Raw genomic sequence first — 19,525 nt, forward strand, 5'->3', positions numbered from 1 at the left:
ATTGTGTTTTCTTGGAAACCAAGTGAAGAAAGTCTTAAAGAATGATCTATTAAGAACAGAAGCAATAATTGACCACTGGATTTAATAAAATAGAGATCACTGATGGCTTTAAAAAATGTTTCAGTAAAACGGTAGCAGCAAAAACCCAGTTAGATAAGATTAGGAGGAGGATTGGAGATAGCATTTTTAGATAATCCTTTCAATGAATTTTGCTACAAAGTGTTAAAGCAAATTAAATATGGTCTGAGAAGGACTCTGTACTTCATTTGAGTCCTTGTGGGTGAAGAGTAACCTAGCTTAATAGTCAGACAAAACTGAAAACCTAATTTAGGAGTGTGCACCTGTAACAGTACTTGAATGTTGGCCAATCCTAGCAGCCTTACATCACCACTCATAGACTGCTGAATGTTCAAACTGTGTTTAAATAAGGCAAACGCCCAGTTGACAGCAATCTCAGTTTCTGTAACTCATTTCCGGTTCCTGGACGTCATTTTAACTTTTTTTCCCTATAAATTTGTTTTGACCACAAGGCACCCCTGAAGCCTCTGTGAATCTGCTGTGATTCTGAAGGCTGCTGGATGGAGGAATTGTTCATTGCTCAACTAAACTCCTTTAAATTTAAGTCAGCTGAAGTTTTTATTTTATCAGATTGTGTCAGATGCAGAATCTGAAGTGGAGCTTCTAGTATTCCCAGGAGCACTGAGTAAAGGCAGAAGGTACCTGCAGTATCCACTTGTGTCCGTTGATCTCTCAGAGTGGCTGAGGATCAAAGGTAAGCTCCCTCTTGCATTTTGGAGCTTCCAGCTGAGTTTCCTTGAGCAAATCTGTGATCCAAACTGGTTTTGGAGTTGCAACAGAAAATGGACTGGGTCTTGAATGAATTTGATCTAGGAATTAACTGGCTTGGATCCACTTAGACGCCACTAACAGTAGAGGCCACTAACAGCTGACTGGGTCAGAAAAGAAGTGGTAGTAAGCAGTAATGTTGCAGCAGTCATAAAATTTGGCTTCGGAAAATTCACAGGGATTTTTGTGTTCCACCCATTTGTTTCATTTTTCTTGTGCACCTAGGTAGGAAAATTCATTGGCTAAGTTAATCAAAAGAACCTGAGAGTAAAGCCAGTATTTTAGGTAAAAATGGAATCCTTAATTTCTGAAAAACTGAGTTCTTTCTGGCTTATACATTAGGCCTGGGAGGCAGAGAAGTCTTACACAAATGGCAAAATCTTACTAAAAATAACTTAGAGTGGAACATTCCAAATGAAAAACAATGCATTGAATTATGTCTAAAAATGAGGGCTCTCAGTAAAATCCCTTTTGGCGAAGAACCGGTTTGGCACTATGGAATGTCAACTGTTAGACTCTTTGGCACATTTGTAAGAATTCCAAATGTTATTTCAATGGAAATTTACAGATATGTTTCAAAATTTTCCATGTTTTTTTCTTATTTTTGTAATGAAGCTGGGAAAAATTTCAAAATGGTTATAGATCTGAAATATTTGGCCCTAAGAAACTAAAGAAAATCTTTGCCAACTCCTGCTCTGAGATTTCCAGTCACAACTGTTCTTAGATATTTTCTATTCCAGAAGAAAGAAGACTCCTCAGGCATCTGATGACCAAAATACAAGGAAAAGTTATGGTGGTGGTGGTGGAGTGTTCTGCTACAGGCATGTGGGAAGCTCACAGAACTCTTAATATTCACTTTTCATTCATTCCACCAGAGAGGAAATGCATGAGTTTTGGATATGACTGTCATTTATCCGTGTAAGAACTTGAGAAATTAATTTTGTCTCTCTAAGCTTTGGTGTATTCAAAATGAAGATGATACTAACAGTACCTACATCATGAGTGTTACTTGAATGGAGATGTGTAAAGTGCATTTTAATTTCATTTGGTCCTTTAACGTTTTCCCTTCACTTCTCTTCAGAGTTTTTTCTTGAAGGGCTCAAGGTCTGAAGCATCCCACAAAATGATTCTGTTGAATAATTCCAAGCAGCTGCTGGCCCTATTCGAATCTTTAGCAAGGAGCATTCCTGAGTCCCTGAAGGTGAAGGAACAGTGGGAGGTTGGAGTATGGGAGTAGGGGGGTTGAGGATGAGAAAATAACAGGCTCATGATTCTGGTCCTTCCTGACTTTGTGTAGAGGGTTGGAGCTGGGAAACAGGATGGGGTTGGGGACAACGGAGGCATGTTAAGAGCTGCTGCTTCTCCTCAGGAAAAGGCAGCTAGGCCCACTCTGCAGATTTTATCACTCATTTGGAGAGGCAGTGGAGAATGGTGGCTACGAACATAGGTTTGGGGCCAGATTCAATAAATATGCATTGCAAGGCTGCCGTTTTTTAGTCAGATATCATTATGCCTGTGTCGTTAGCTTTCTATGCCTTTACCTTTGGTCTTTTGATTAATAAAATGGGAATCATATTGGAACCTACCTCTTAAAGTTGTTGTTGACACTGAACGAATCCATACAATATAAGTGCTAAGAGCATTGCCAAGTGCCCAGCTAGTGCACAGTAGCTCTTTGGTAACACAAGGACACCTACCTGTGAGTTCTGCCTGCTTGCTGATGACTTCATGTCCATCAGTATGGTCCTGGAGATGCTGGTCATCACACCATCACTGACTTGGTCCCAATGCTGTCTCCTGACTTCCATTTTTCTCTTCCTCTTCACATACAGATCCCCATCTCTGAGGATCTCAACCTCTCCTATTCTCTTTCATCCCTCCTTCAGGTGTATGGCTCTGTGTATCACATCAATCACGGGAACCCCTTCAACATGGAGGTGTTGGTGGACTCCTGGCCCGAGTATCAGATGGTTATTGTCCGACCTCAAAAACAGGTAGGCACACAGACAGGGACTGGTGGAGACAGGCAGGTCCAAAGGGCCTGAGGAACTGTCCAATTCAGACACCATGGCTGCTTTTATAGGGTGAAAGGAAATGTGAATATTTTAAAACACTCCTTCAGTACTGGGCACCTTGTGTGAGTGTCACATGTTACCACTCTTCCTGTAAAGCATAAGACTCATTTGGGAAAGGGGGTCAAGGTGGAAGGGGAGGAAAAGGACAAGGCTGACACTCACAGATTAAGGGCCCTTTGAGGTGGCAGGGATCACCTGCAGGGGCTGAATGGAGGCCAGTTTACAGGGAAAGTTGGGTGTCTGAGATATCAGAACAGTGACTTAGAAACAAACACCAAGGCAGTAGTCTACCAGTAAAATTACCTCTCACGGCCAGGGATGGTGTCTTCTACCTGTAATCCCAGCACTTTGGGAGGCCAAGGCAGAAGGATTGCTTGAGGCCAGGAGTTTGGGACCAACCTGTGCAACATAGTGAGACCTCATCTCTACAAAAAAATAAACAAAATTATCAGGGCAGGGTGGTGCATGCCTATACTCCTAGATACTCAGGAGATGGAGGTAGGAGGATGGCTTGAGCCCCAGAAGGTTGAGGCTGCAGTGAGCCAAGATCACACCACTCTACTCTAGCCTGGGCAACAGAGTCAGACCCTTTCTTAGAAAAAAAAGTTACTTCTCAGGAACCAGGGAAGGGACACACAATTACTGTGTGTCAACTGTGTGGAAGCACTTTGCTCGTTAGTGACTGTTGTCATCAGAACAATTTTACAAAGTGAGCATTAATATCTTCAATTCAGAGATGAGGAAACAACACTGAGAAATATTAAGTCATGTGGCTGCTGGATACCAGTTGTTAAAGGATTGCCCAATCTGAATTCAAGTTCAATGGACTCTGCCACTTTTACTAGCTGTATAACCATAGGCCCTTCTGTGAGTTTTACCATCTGTTAAAATGGAAAACACAGGAGGACCTTCTTCAGAGTATTACACAAGGTTTAAATGAGATACCATATGTCAAACACTTAGTACATAGCACATAATTGTAAGTAGTATTTACCATAATTAGCCATTATTGGCTGAGGACACACAAGGAATACACGATTAAGCTGAAATAGTAATACAAAACTACGTCTATTTTTTGGCCCTAAAGACTTCCCCTTTTTGTGTCTGTTTCATGCACATCTGGTTATTGAACTGAAGCCTCATGGCCAGCCCAGCTTCAGGTGGGTGTAGACGCTGAGCCCCCACATAATAATAAGCTGAGCCTAACACCTTCACCAGGGATGTTCTTTTGACCTCCTGGTTTCCTGACAATTTGGGATCGAAGATTAATGCTTAGTTTATTTGATCCATGGTCCAATTTCTTCAAAGTGTGATATGCTAAATAACTGTACAAGGTCAAATAGTTCTTTTTACTTCAGTAACTGTGTAGTTACTATGTGTATTTTAACAATGTAACTGTACCATCAAGCTGTAACTTCACATATGCATTGCTTTGAACAAAGCTAGTATTTATAAAGTGAGTCAGGAAACAAAAATATTAAAATATAAAAGTTCCATGCCACGCATATATGACCAAAAAAATGGAAACAATGAAATATGCTGCAATTTACTTGGAAATACATTCACCTAGTCTGATTCCATAGTATACCACGTTTCTTTCAGTATTGAAAATCAATGCAATTTTGAATAAGACCTTTTTAAAGTGAGATGCAGGAGAATTTCTCTAGAAAAAAATTAATTCTTTCTTTGTTGGTTTTTAATCAGAAAGATAATACATGCTGATTATACAAGTGGAAAAATCCAACATGATTTTAAGAAGTTAATAACCTCTCACCTCCTTTGCCCTCCTCTCCTCCATTCCTACCCTTTGGGGTAATCAGTGTCCTTGCCCATATTAACACACAAACGGATATTCAGTTATGATCTCTTCTGTCATCACTTTTTAATTCGCCGTTGACATATGGACATTGCTTTGAGTGAATCAACACAGCACTAATGTGTTTGTTTTAATAACTGTGGCATTCCATAGAGTCAATGCAATGCTATTTAGTCAGTCATTCTCCTCCTGTTGGGTTCAAATTGTTCATATTTCTTTGCCACTACAAACAATGCTTCAATAAACATCCTTGTATACATGTCTTTACATCCTGGAAACTTTTCTCAATACAGTTGGTTTCCAAAAGGGATACTTCCAAGTCAGAGTTTATCTTATCCTAAGTAGGCACTGCCAGACTACCTTCCCAAAGGATTCCACAGTATTATTTCCATTCACAATTTGTGGAAGAATTGTTTCCCACATTCTCACCAGCACTGAATGTTATCCCTCTTTTAATTTATGCCAAACTGGTGGGTGAAAAATGGCATCTTATTGTAGATTTAAGTGACATTTCCCTGACTAGTGATATTCATCATATGTTTTCATATGTTTATCAGTCATTCGGGGTTTACTTCTGAATGGTTTATATTGTTTGACCATTTTTGCACTGGGATTTTGTGTCATTCTTAAAATTCTCTATGTGTTTTGGATATGAGGGATACTAACACAAGGTGTATGCTACAAATTTCTTCCCCAATTGAGAATTATTTTCTATGTTATTGATATATTTTCACATGAAGCAATTTTTAATTTTCATGTAATCAAATATATTATCTTTTTCACTATGATTTCTAGGCTTTGGAATTTTTTTTCTTAATAATTAGGAAGATTTTTCCTAATCCAAGATCATACAAGTGTTTTTTTTTTTACTTTATCTTACAGTGAGTTAATTTTTACCTTTGACATTTCAAACTTCATTCTATTTGGAATATATTTTTGAATAGCATGAGTTAACATTCTTTTATATTTATCTCCCTTATGTCTGGTTAATTATGTTAGTGCTATTTATTAAATAAGTCATTCCGCTACTGAAACATAGATGTCTATTTTGTCATAGAACATTTTTATATATTTTTGTAGCTATTTCTGTATTTGTTTCTAGTCTTTTCTCATGCTATTTCATTACTTTGTAGTAAATTTTAATATCTAATAAAGCAAATCACCCTTCACTAATCTTTTTCTTACTTTCCTACTTCTTATAAACTTCTGAGCTATATGAACAAAAATTAATTTTTCAGTTCCCCAATTTCCCCAACTAAGTATTGCAATTGTGATTTGTATTGGAGGAGCTTTTTAAGACAATTGTGGAAGGATTAATATCTTTGTGACACTCAATATTTTTGTCAAGAAATATGGTCTTTCTCTCACTTTTTTCAGTTTGTGTTCTATGCCACCTGGTAAAATATTAGTGTTTTCCTGTGGTAAACTACGTGATTTTCCATTAAGTTTATCCTTAGGTATTTTATATATTTTTTAAGATAATGAAATTATTTTTCCTTTTCTATTTCTGAACATTCTTATTTTATTATTGCTTTCTATTTATATTCTTGATTTCCAAATATGTCACACTATGCTTTAAAATCGTGTTTGTTTGTGTGGGGTGTTACTTGTTTTTGTTTTTTGTCTAAGTCTCTTCGATTTTCTAAATGTGTAATACTGTAATCTACAAAGTAATTTGCTGCTTCTTTGCCAATATTTGTATGGATTTTTAGTTTCTTGCCTTATTGCATAATGGACAACCTAAGAAAACAATACCAAGTAACCATAATAATAGTTCTATCCTTGTCTCATTCCTGATTTTAATGAAATAGCTATAAACACTTACATTTGGAATTACATTTAATTCTGTCTTTACAGGTTTAGAGCATTTCTTATTGTTCCCACTTTCACAGAAATTATATTTAGAATGAAGGATAAATTTTATGTTATTTCATTTTTGTCTTTTCATGGCAATTTATACACTCATGTAATTTTTTCCTCCTTTAATTTATTACACTAAAAGATCCTCTGATCAAAGTCATTCTGGCCTTTCTAAAACAAACTGTTCATGTTCACATTCTTTTCATATGCTACTGAATATTTTATTCAGAATTTTTTCATCTGTATTCATAAGCCAATATGGTCAGTAACACTCTTTTTGTTATTTCTTTACCAGATTTGGCATTAACATCTTTTCATCTGTTACCAAAGTCTACTATTAAAATTATGTGTTTGATTTTGGCTTATGTAGAATTGAAATGTAAAATAATCTAATTTTGGCTACTTTTTATTTTTGAATTTCAGCTTTCCTTTTAGATAAAGGTGGTGCACGTGCATATTTGTTACACGCGAATATTGCATGATGCTGAGTCTTGCAGTACAGACAGATCCCATCACCCTGGTAGTGAACATAGCACCCAATAGGTAGTTTTCTAACCCAGCCCCTTTCCCTCCACCCTCTAGAGTCCATAGTGTCTATTGTTCCCACATTTATGTCCACGTATGGTCAATGCTTATCTTCCAGTTATGAGTGAGAACGTGATATTTGATTTTCTGTTACAGCATTAATTTGCTTAGGATTATTGCACTGTGGAAAGCAGTCTGGAAATTTCTTAGAGAACTTAAAACAGAGTTGCCATTCGACCCAGCAATGCCATTACTAGGTAAATACCCAATCATTCTACCAAAATGACACATGCACTAGGATGTTCATTGCTGCACTGTTCACAATAGGAAAGACATGGAATCAACCCAGATCCCCATCAAAAGTACATTGGATTAAAAAAAACTTGGTACATATATTCCTATGGAATACTACACAGCAATAGAAAAGAATAAAATATTGTCCTTTGTAGCAAGACGGATGGAGCTGGAGGCCATAATTCTTGTCCACTTTTCAAATGGTAGATGTTTAATTTCATTCCTGATATTTCTATTAGTTCGTTGAAGTTTTCTACTTTTTGAAAGTCAATTTTGATAGTTTATTCTTGACGGATAACATCCATTTCTTTATCAGTGAATATGTTGCCTTGGAGTAGTATATAATCTTCTATTATAAGTCTTTTTCTCTTTTCTGTTTCCGTTCTCATGGCTCATACTCTATGCCTTTTTCTTTCTTTTTTCTCTTTCTCTTCTATTTCCTTTAAATGCCTTACCAGAAGTTTATCTCTCTCTCTCTTCTTCTCTTTCTCTTTTTGCCTTTTAAAAATGAACTTTTGGCTTTATATATCCTTTGCACTGTGTCTTCTCCTACATTTCATTATTTATGGCTTTCATTTTTACAAATTGTTCTGTTTGTTATTTTCTAGTTTACTTTGATATTCCTTTTATAATTCTTTGAATATTTGCTTCGCTATTTTCAGTCATTCTTTTAAAATCAGGTCTTTTAAAACTTCTACTCTTTTAAATTCACCGAGGTGTTGTGTTTTGGCCATATTCAATAACTTTCATTTATAAGAGCACCCTCAAATTCTTGAGGGTTTCTTTAAAATTAGTTACACTATTTTCTCTTTTACTCCTTAACAATACAATTTTCAACGTAATATTAATACGTTCTCTGCTAAAACTCTCACACTTATTGTTTATATTTCCCCTGAGAAACAGATACTCATCGTCCCATGAAGTTTGTGGCTTGTCAGAATGGGATCACGAGTCTCTTTCTTTAATCCCATGAGTCTAACACCACAGAAGTTGTGCAGAGTGCTCCCAAAACTTCAGTGACTTCATTCTATTCTGTGGGCTTCTGGCTGTAAAGGCCATGTCACTCTTCAAATAGGCTGATATCTTGTAGCCTTGGGAAAACGCAATGTCTCATTAATGTTTATATTCACTAAAGTATCTTGCTCAAACCCTGGACACTACATTCTAGAACAGTATAGATTGTAGGTGTCTGGTGAAACAGTAGGCACTAAAACTTAGAGAAATCACGGTTAAATTCATCTTGTGTCAAGTTTAAGAACTTAATCCTATCAACACAGACTCAGTACAACCCAGAATATGTCCCACAGGAGGTTACGTGGGGCACAGTATATATAACAGGGGGATATTTGTGGCCCAGGAGGTGAGAGAAGCAGGGAGAGAAGCAATTGTTGCATTCCTTTGGTTCTGCTGGGCGCTCTGTGATGCTATATATAAAATTAGGTAAGTGTGCAATTGAGTGGGTAAGGAGAAAGGTGAGGCATCTTAAGGTCTGGTGGAGGGTGACTGATTTCATCCTGTCTTTGTTATGTATCTGATAAGCAGGTTTATATCCAGTACCTGTCAGTGTTCAATATTTAACAAACTCCAGTTACACAGGTAAGAGGTCAGCAGTAGCTTATAGGCCCTGGTTCTATTATCCATGTGCCCAACTGCAGCCATCGCGGGCTAGTGTTAAAATTTTCTTTTGAATTTTCATTTTTCTGATAATTGCAATCGGTGAGAGGAGAAGAAAAAGTTCAAGGGAATGATCTGACCTTTCACCATCCTATACAGGAGATGACTGATGACATGGATTCATACACTAATGTATATCGTATATTCTCCAAAGAGCCTCAAAAATCACAAGAAGTTTTGAAAAATTGTGAGATCATAAACTGGAAACAGAAACTCCAAATCCAAGGTAACAAGTCTGAAGAAATGGGCAAGCAGCTGTGCTTCTCAAATTGTGTCTTCAGCTAACAGCATTAGCATCACCTGAGAGATCATTAGAAATGTAAATTCATAGAAACTCTGGGAGCTGGGAGAGGTGGAGCAATCTGTGGTGTGCCAAGGACTCCATCTGACTGTGGTGTAAACTCAACTTTGAGAACTGCTAAGCACTGAGGTATTAACCAGGTGGGAGCAGTGTAAGTAGAGAACTCCACGTCTGACAATATTGCTTTCTTGGCTTTCTCCCAGGTCTTCAAGAAAGTTTAGGTGAGGGAATAAGAGCGGCTGCATTTTCAAATTCAGTGAAGGTAGAGCATTCCAGAGCACTCCTCTTTATTACGGAAGACATCCTGAAGCTCCATGCCTCCAATAAAAGCAAGCTTGGAAGCTGGGCTGAGACAGGCCACCCAGATGATGAATTGGAGAGGTACAAAAAACATGTGCTGATCATTTATAATTGCTATTCCTCGTACATTTTTGTAATTCACATAAATCAGTTTCGGAATGAAGAGATGATGAATTCATTCCTTGGGATGAATAAAGGTTGTCAATGGTCAAAATATGCCACTTTGCAATGGTGGGTCTTTTAACAAGAAGAGGGCCTGGGATCTCTAGATTGGGATGGCACCTAGAAATTACAGGACTGGGGATGAAAGTTGTTGTCTTTCTTTTTGTTTTCTACAGCGAGACTCCCAACTTTAAGTATGCCCAGCTGGATGTGTCTTATTCTGGGCTGGTAAATGACAACTGGAAGCTAGGGATGAATAAGAGGAGCCTGCATTACATCAAGCGCTGCCTAGGAGCCCTGCCAGCAGCCTGTATGCTGGGCCCAGAGGGAGTCCCGGTCTCATGGATAACCATGGACCCTTCTTGTGAAATAGGAAAGAGCTACAGCGTGGAAAAATACCGAAGGAGAGGCAATGCGACACGGACGTTGGTGCGATACATGAAGTATCTGTGTCAGAAGAATATTCCATTTTACCTCTCTGTGCTGGAAGAAAATCAAGTCACTATCAGAATTATTAGGGCAGTAGGTTTCCTTGAGGCCTCCTGTCAGTGGCACCAATGGACCTGCCAACCACAGAATCTTGTTCCATTGTAGACAATGAAGCTGCTTAGCAATCTTGGGCAAGCCATCTCTTAATATTAAAGCAGACACCACAGAATAGCTTTCTTCACTTAAAAAAGTTAATTGGGCATCTGTGATATGGCAGGAACTCTTTCTCACATGGAGACTTGATGTTAAAAGACACAGCCATGCTCTTGAGGAGCTTACAATCCAAGCTGGAGGCAGGGGAGGGTATAGTCTTCAAATATGCTTAAGTCTTGTAGGGAAGGACGGCGTTTCCAGTAAACATGTAACTAGGAAGCCAGGCTCAATTTTTACCTCTAGGAATCAGAACTCTTTATGAAACTTGGTTGATAGAATCTACTATCTTGAAGATAAATGAAGAACTTTAATAAAATTGTCAATAGAATATACCTCATCTATTTGGATACTTTATTGGAAATAAATACCCCGGCTATGTATGGATTTATGAGGCAATGGCTATACTAAAGAATGGAATCAGTCTCTTAGTTTAGTGACTAGCAAGGTATCAATGGTGAAGCCTCAGGCAAACGGCTTTCCTAGACTACCTTTCATCATTGTTATGCAGAAAAGGATCTCCAGAGAATCAAGTGGGCTGGCCTTGAGGCCTCTGCTGTGGAAATGACATTTGTTGTGCCTCCTTTCCCCTACTCTTTCTCACTTCCTCATCATTAGTGAAGCATGGCACAGGACAAGGTGTTGCCTGTGAGTCTGGTTATAAATTAAGCTTTTGATGTTTGCAGCACTGCTATCTTAAGGGGTCACGGGCATTCCAGGGAGAAGTGACCACTAAGGCGAAGACTGGAGAGTGATTAAGAGTGAGCCATACAGTAAAAGTGGAAAAATCCAGATGATGGAAAGGACATGTGCCATGTACTATAATAATAACTTTATAATTGAACACTTATATTACAATTTCTGAATCCCTGATCTCAAAAAAAAAAAAAGAAAAATACACTTCATGAATAAAACGTGGCCTCATTTGACTCTGCTCTCCCACCCTGTCATTGGAGCTTGGATTACTGTGAACATTGTAGCCACAGAAAAAAGAAAAAAAATTGGCATTTTTACTCCTTCTGATAGTCTAGATTTTAAAAAACAAAAGAAATCTTAATAGAATTGTCTTTTGGAGTAAAGTCTACCAGTATTAACCAACACCTCAACTCTCCACAAAAAATAAACCTCCACAAAATTGAATGTTTATACTTGATGCGATTTGAAAGTTTGCAATTCCAGCACCTAAAGAATAGTGTAGGTCATGGAGTTTTTAAAAAACTCCAGTTCATCTTGGAAGGCTCTGGTGGATCTGTTACAGCTTAGTATAAATCAATCCAATCAGATTTCTAAACTCCTAAGACCTGGCTGATTTGTTACATTGACTGCAATGAAAGCATGGTCTGAGAAAAACAGTAAACATGTCATTTGGGATTTCAAAGGGTGGAAAATTCTTACCTAAAAAATAAACTCAGGAACTTGGGGTAATATAAAAAGAGCTATATTTTGGCACTCAAGAGGCAAATGCTAATACAGATAATGAAAGAACACACAGCAAATAAAATTTGCCTATTTCAAAATGGTGCCTCAGGCAGGTCCTGTATCCAGAAGAGGTTGTTCATCCGGGGTCTGGGGCTAAGGTCATCTTAGCAGAGCCCAGCTGCCAGCTTCCCTCCTCTGCCACTTCCCTGAACACAAGCCAGCTTCCCTTATCTAGCCCTTCGTTGCCCTGTTAAAAGTGATCCCTAAACCTTATCATGCACTTAGATTAAAAAAAACAACAAGAAAGCATGGGAAAGAGGAAAAAGGATTTCTTAAATATGGCACAAGTAAGTCCAAAATTATCAACAAACACACTAAAAATGAATGGAGTAATTTTCTTATTAAAATATATGTTTTTCATACTGAGTTAAAAACAAAGTCCAAGAAGCCTACATCTCTGTGCCCTCACATGGTGGAGACAGAGGAGAGCTCAGACTCTCTTCCTTTTCTAGAAGGACTTAATACTGTCATGGGGGCTACACCCTTATGACTTAATCTAAACCCAATTACTTCTCAAAGGCCCACCTCCAAGTCCATTGGGAGTTGGGTCTTCAACATATGAATATGGGGGTCACTGTCAGTACATAAGAAAGCATATCTGAAATAAACAACACACAAGGGTTCACGGAAAGGAAAAAGATATACTAAATGAATGTGAAACTGAAAAGCAAAGTAATACCATCAACACTAGGCAAAATAGAACGTAAGTTGAACATCTGCTAAATACAGAAATTCTCCCACAACATAGGTCATGAATCTGCCTCACAACACAACACAACTACAAACTATACATGGCAAAAGCTGGCAGACATACAAAAGAACAATGCAAATCCACAGTCTCAGTGGGAGAACTCAAAAAACTTCCCTCAGAAAGCAACAGATGATGCAGACAAAAAATAAAGACAATTTGACAAAATGTCGTCACTACTTGATATTTCTGGTGATGTTGGGGTTATCTGATTGTGTATTTGAGAACTTCTGTTCATCTGCTTGTCAAACTGACCAGCAGGGGGTGCTGGGGAGGGAAACACTCCATCTGGAGAATGCTGGCAACTTGTCTCTAAGTCTAGAGGCTCCTGGTCCCCCTCATGATCATCACCTATCAGGCACAAGCACTGCTGATGCAGGAGCTAAAAAGAAATTATTAGGCAGTTAGTGTAGATAAGAGAGTCCTCGTTAAGGTTTTTCTTTTAGTAAAAAAGCAGCCCCTACATAATTTCTTTTCTAGCAAAAATCAGCCTAAAAATCAGGCCACAAGCATACATAAGCAAGCTAAAATCTTGCATAGGTAAATGCCGGCACTTATGCAAATAGAAAAGGGATACCTGGAAGCCAGGCATACTCAACATTAGAGGTTTCCTCTTCCTTTTTTTTTTTTTTTTTTTTTTTTTTTTCAGATGGAATCTCGCTCTGCTACTCAGGCTGGAGTGCAGTGGTGCATTCTCAGCTCACTGCAACCTCTGCCACCTGGGTTCAAGCAATTATCTCCCTCAGCCTCCTGAGTAGCTGAGATTACAGGTGGCCACCACCATGCATGGCTAATTTTTTTTTTCGTGATTTTTTAGTAGAGGCGGGGTTTCACCATCTTGGCCAGGCTGGTCTTGAACTCCTGACTTCTCATGATCCACCGTCCTTGGCCTCTGAATGTGCTAGGATTACAGGCATGAGCTACCACACCTGGCCTCCTATTCCCTTTTCTTTGTCTTCACGTGTGCAGGCGACATGGCACAGGCCAGGTAGAGGCCCCATTTGCATACTAAAGATTCATGTGGGATGGCCAGGCTCTTCATGCATCACATAAATGGCACACCTGCTCCAACCAACCCTCTGAGCCCTATGTAAATCAGACACTGCCTCCTCAAGCTCCTCTATAAAACCAACCACAACTCGCCCCGAACCCGGAAACCTGCTCAGGCATCCTTCCAATGCATGAGGACACTCTCTCTTCTTTCTTTTGCCTATTAAACTTTTGCTCTTAAACCCACTCCTTTGGTGTCCACATCTACAATTTCCATAGTGTGAGACAACAAACCTCTGGCATTTCCCCAGAGAAACGATGCCGCTTCACTGCCATCTCAAGCCCAAGTGCCAAAAATGAGCACTTTAGCCTGATGAATGCCACGGGTGACACCATGCTGCTTAGGATAAGCAAGGACATGAAGATGGAGTGGGGACGGGTTTATTAGAGAGGCTGCAATAAAAGCATATCCAGGCAACTTTCCACTTCCTCACTTCTGTCATTTTCAAACTTAAAGGTGTTTTTTATTGTTGTTGGTTTGTTTTTCTTTTTGTTTTAACAGTTTCTATTTCTGGCCAAAACACTGCTCTTTGTTTTCCTGCTATGACATATTTATTCTTTGTTCTGAAGTCTTTTCCACAATTTCATATAGGAACTAAGAAGACAGCCATGTGTTTGCTCAACACATTGATCCCCTCTCCACCTAGAACTCTCTTTACTCTTTCTCCCAGGAAGATTCCATCCCTCCTGTTCTGCCAGTTTCCTCATATTTGCCTCATGCAGTTGCACTTGCAGGCAGATGAACCCAGGCCAGTTCTACTTTACTATAGATACCAACTCTTCTGAAATAACATCTGAGTCTTGGGATTTGCATATGAACCTTCTCTTGAAACAGCAAACAGTCTTTCCTTTTACCTTCAATAAAGGCATCCACTTGGGAGAATGGACAGCACTAAAATTCTAGAGATTTCAAAACCAAACTTGCGGTGCCTTTCCAGAGTCCTTGGAATGAAGAAGAGAAAATAGGTTAGAAGGGATATTTTCTCCTTCCTTCCTTGCCCTGAAGGAGCTCCTATTTTTAAAGGGAATCATTGGGGAAAATCGAAAAGAAACTCTTGCAAATCAAGCTTTGCCATGCCACCACGAGAAGAGTAACCTGTGTGCCCAGTGGTGAAATTTTTAAATTTTGGTAAAGATCTCCAGGGTCACCCCTATGGATAACAAAAATATTTTAAAAAATCTTTAAGGGAGCCAACCTTTCAGAACCATGTCTCTTTGCAAGGACCTACCAAGGCCTGGAGATCATAGCACCTTGCTAGCAGCCTACAGGCATTCTCCAAAGGTTCCCACCTGCCCCATCCAACACACACACACACACACACACACACACACACACACCCTCCTGCTATCCTTTGGCCCTGGATTTCACCTAACTTTATTCTAAATCTTAATCTCCCTGTGCCCCCAAACTCATATGTTATAGGGCCTTGGTAATCCCTTTCTGAGCATATTCCTTCTTAAATACTATTTATGAGACATATATCTAAAGTAAAACTATATTTCAGGCCAGATCAGCACACTTCTTATTACAATTATAAACACTGAACTTCTTAGTTGCTGGGAAAATATATTGCAAAGGCATTCTTATGCTTGTATAGCCATAGATTATCTATGGAAAAGTATTGAGTGTCTCGAGAATGAGTGAAAATTGTTTCCCCAATATACACTTTTTTTCTTTTGAAAAGTATATCCTGCATATATTCAAAGATAATGTTTTTCAAAAGGGGAAATTGCCTCCACTGTGGGCTCTTACTAATTCACTTATCCATCAAGTTCTCTTATTAACTCACTTATCCATGATATTCCCTTATTAACTTTTTATTCAATCACTAGTATTTGTTTCTAGTGCTCATAATTGAACACAAATGTTTTTACTATTATATAAAATAAAGTAACAGCTATTCGCCATTTCCTCCTTTACCTCAATAAGTTGACATCTTCCAATAGATTCATTTCCCTGTTTTGCTCCCTCCTCTGATCCAGATGAGTGTGATAAGTGATACAAAATGCTTTTATTCCTCTACCCTTCAACCCCCTGAGCCCAGTATTTTAGTTCCACGTGCTGTAGTTCCAGGTGTCACAGAATTTCCCTTGCAGTGTGTCACATCTATTTAAAGAATCCTTCTTTAAAACTTTTCTTACACATTCCCAGGGAGCCTATCATTGTCCATTTAGAGTTAACTCTCTACATAAAATTTGTCAGTTTTTTTTGCTCACCACTCTTTCCTCTCCTTATTTTCTGTTCCATTCTGAAATCTCTGTTCCTATTTGATTAGTTAAAATTGCTTCTTCAGTATTTTCTGCATGTAACTATGCTACCAATATAATATCTGGAGACTCTCAAATCCCCAAATAGCTTTCTTTGACCCTCACAAGAATATAATATCTGCAGCCTTATAAATCGACAAATGTTTGTCTTTTACCCTCAAGGGACTGATTCCCTATGACATCACACTTTCGGATGACCAAATTTAATTTTTTCCATTTTATACATAAGGAAACTGAAGTACAAAGAAACAAGGTAACCTTGAACCTTCATTCAAGGTCACAAAGCTAGCAAAAAGTGGATGACTAGCAATGAGGGCTTCAGGTTGACATTAACAAACAACATCACAGGATATAATAGGATTTAACCCAACTTCAAGTTCATAAAATGAATGGACATTCCCTGATCTTCCCTCAACTTCCACCCCCACCTCAGGGGATTTCAGGATGTACAGGGCAAAGCTGTCTCCCTCCATCCCCAGCTGTTTCTCAGGCAGAGACGGGTGTTAAGAACTCCTCACTGCCCCTCTTGAAGCTTACATTCTGGAGCAGGGAGGCAGAAACTAAACCAAAAATTAAAAAAACAACATATTTCCTATAAACTCAGATGTAGTATATGAAAAACAACACATGATTTGACGACAGAAGATGATGGAGGGAGAAAGAACAACAAATAAATAGGAAAAGAGGCCTCAGATAGGAGCAGGTAAAAAGGAGAGAAAACAGGAAGGGGTCAGGACCAGTCTCCTTAAAAGCTTGGCATTTGACAGAGAGCTGCAGAAAGAAGGAATAGAGCCAAGCACATAACAGGAGGGTAGAGTTGCAGTCTGAAGCACCCAAGATGGTCCACTAGGATGAATAAAGGACATAATTGAACCACCATTTAGATTCATCTTCATCGAAACAATAAGAAATTAAGTGTGTGTAATATTTAATTATTTAGTACATTAATTACAGTAGAATATATAGAGTTGATGCTCAATTTGTTAAAAAATAAACATCTAAAATTAAACCTCAGAGACTACTCTTGCCTACGACAACGAGCTTCTGAAAGGCAAGGATAGATCTCACCCATCTCTGTATCTTCAGAGTCCATCATATTATGTGGAACATAATAGGTATCAGTAGTATGTTAGGGGGAAAGATTGAAACCATGCTGAGCACCGGAATTCTGTGTCAATCTTTTAAGAAAATGTCTTCTACTTTACGTCAGAGTCCCTTTTGTATTTTTAGTATCATCCAGCCCCGCGCCCTGCAGATGAGCCCCTAAGAAATGAATGGGTGAATGAATGCGTGGACAGTGGGATGGATCAGTGAGTGGGGAGCAGTGATTCGCAGGACCTGCATGCATTGAAATCTTGCCAAAGCAGCCTCTGCAAAATAAAAGACCTTAGGCTTTGGCATCTGACAGAAGTTAAAATTATCCAAGGACTGTCCTTGGGCCACTTAGTTGAGGTTTCCTAACCTGTGAAACAGAAAATGAATTCAATAGAAAGATGGTTGAGACAAACTTACGGAAGGTGCCAAAGCAGGATGCCTGGCATTGAGGGACGCTTCACACCCGTTATCTCTCCCTATTCTCTCTTCACCCCTACTCCTGCCCGGTAGCTCCCAGCTGTCAGCGCCAGAAACACCTGCTGAGAAAAGGAAAAGCACAACACTGACTTTACCCCGCGACGCTTTTAAAAACTCCAAAAAACCCAGCGCGATGGGGAGTAGGTTTGCCTAGAGACAGGTGGAGCAGCCGTAATTAACTTAGAGAAAGGTGCATTGACAAAGAGGGTTGAGCCACTAAGAGCGGGAGTTACCTTGGACTAACAGTTGTATCTTCAGCGAGCACATGTCCTGGAATCTCCCACGCCCATCCCTTTTTTTAGCGCCACAAATGCAGCCTCCTAAGAGAATGAGAAGCTTGGGAGTCAGAGAACCGAAGATTGAGCTACCATTGGCCTTAATGGATGTCAATCTTCACTTGTCGCTTTTTTTTCTTCCTCGCCTCCTGGCCCCGCCCTATCTCTGTAGGCGCGTTCTCTGGCGCCATCATATGGCAGCATGCGGGACTACACCAAATGCGGAAAGGCGCCTTCCCCTGCCCTGAATATCTGCAAACCCTTGGCTGGGCTCTGTTTTTAAGGGTTCCGCTCGCCTGCCAGGGGCGGTGCCAAAAAGGGGTTGCCTGCGCAGATGTCATTCCCACAAGATGCAAGTAAAGAAGCACCGCGGACGCCCGGGGAGGGTCACAGAGCCGCAGGAGTGGTGGTTGACCAGCTGACTGGCCTCACTTCTGACAAATGCAAATTACCCAGCCACAGTTCAAACAAGGGTATCAAAACAGAATCTCTGCAGATGGAGCTCAGCGTTATGTGTTTTGGAGAGCTCGCAATAAGATTTTCATGCATCATAAACTTTGCCTGAGTATCTCAGCCAGTTTTGTTGATGCCAGGGTTTGTTCAAAGCTGCAGATTACTGGGCCTCACCCCAGACCTACTCTACTTAAAAATATTGGGGTTCCCATAATCCCCATTTTAAAAAACCTATCCAAGTTAAAGTACAGAGAATCACAAACTGGAAGAACTCCTTAATTTACAAATAAGGAATGGAGAACCCCCACCGAGAGAAAGGAATTTGCCCAAGGGCTCCCTGAAAAAGCCTAAGAAAACGTGAGGCTCTAAGGTTAAAATCCTACCTGACACCCTTTCCTTTCCCCAACTAGTCCTGTGACCTCTAGCAAACCATCCTGTCCTAATCTGTGAAATGGGAGCAACAGTCACACCTACCCCAACTGGTGACTGCGAATATTAAATGGGGCCACAATGAGTCAACTACCAAGCACTGCCCCACTGGAAGTTGAGGTCGAAGTAAATCAAGATCGCCCTACCCCCATTCATCTCCCAGTACCATTGTATGACCCTGGAGGTGAAACCATCCAGCCGCCTGTTGGTCCCAAAACATGTTCACCTCCACCTGCGGCTCAGTGAATATTTCTTTTCTTGAAGAGAGAGAGAGGCTCCTTGGAGCCTCTGGAGTCTGGAGGGGGATGTTACCTTCCCCATGCCTGCATTGTCTTCCCAAGATAGGATGGACTACGGGGTCTCCATGGGAAGAGTTAGCTGCCAGGGTGTCAAGGCTGGCTCCTAAGTGGTTGCTGGAGGCTTTAAGACCCCACTCCAGCTGTCTCTCAAATGGGGGCAGCTTGTTTGCAGCAGTGAGTGAGGTGGGCCCACTATGAACCCACGGGAGGAGAGGAAAACACCATCCCATCTAAGCTTTTACATACCCCATTGCAAGCTCCAGAACGTGGTGTCCAGGCCCATAACTATAACCCACCCCCAGAGGCCAGTTCTCCTCAGCCTTTCCTGCCACTTCTGCGGTTGTACATCCAGACAGTTCCCCTGTTCTCTTCTATCAAACTCCTACTCATCTCTCAACCATCTAGTCCAAATACAAATCTTTCTCTATGATATACTCTCAAGGTAGAGGCAGTGGTGCCT

The 19,525-nt window shown here is 39.9% G+C and overlaps 1 protein-coding gene and 1 long non-coding RNA gene across 3 annotated transcripts; one reads left to right on the forward strand and one right to left on the reverse strand.

The window, feature by feature from the left end:
• The first annotated feature begins 405 nt into the window (after nt 1-405).
• LOC129490221 (putative glycine N-acyltransferase-like protein 1B) lies at nt 406-10,635 on the forward strand. 2 transcript variants are annotated; one of them, XM_063629265.1, is made up of 7 exons: nt 406-429; nt 649-772; nt 1,928-1,950; nt 2,733-2,840; nt 9,190-9,316; nt 9,595-9,772; nt 10,030-10,473. In XM_063629265.1, exons 1-7 carry the CDS (start codon nt 406-408, stop codon nt 10,445-10,447), a joined length of 1,002 nt encoding a protein of 333 aa, XP_063485335.1. In that variant the 3' UTR covers nt 10,448-10,473. The 2 variants fall into 2 exon arrangements, with proteins under 2 accessions (XP_063485335.1, XP_055149872.1); XM_055293897.2 differs by lacking the exons at nt 406-429; nt 649-772 and having other exon boundaries at nt 1,934-2,047; nt 10,030-10,635.
• On the reverse strand, nt 4,596-18,138 carry LOC129490225 (uncharacterized). Its single transcript, XR_010118239.1, has 4 exons — nt 17,843-18,138; nt 17,550-17,671; nt 14,625-14,711; nt 4,596-13,101 (listed from the first exon to the last, which is right to left on the reverse strand). It is a non-coding gene; the product is annotated as an uncharacterized lncRNA (long non-coding RNA).
• Between the last annotated feature and the right edge of the window lie 1,387 nt (nt 18,139-19,525).

This window comes from Symphalangus syndactylus, chromosome 1, assembly GCF_028878055.3.
Source record: "Symphalangus syndactylus isolate Jambi chromosome 1, NHGRI_mSymSyn1-v2.1_pri, whole genome shotgun sequence".
Lineage (NCBI taxonomy): Eukaryota > Metazoa > Chordata > Mammalia > Primates > Hylobatidae > Symphalangus > Symphalangus syndactylus.

Coding starts and splice junctions, on each gene's coding strand:
- LOC129490221 (XM_063629265.1), top strand. CDS start 406: ATGTTCAAACTGTGTTTAAATAAG. Junction 773..1,927: donor AGAGTGGCTGAGGATCAAAG/GTAAGCTCCCTC, acceptor ACTTCTCTTCAG/AGTTTTTTCTTGAAGGGCTC. Junction 9,317..9,594: donor ACAGAAACTCCAAATCCAAG/GTAACAAGTCTG, acceptor GCTTTCTCCCAG/GTCTTCAAGAAAGTTTAGGT.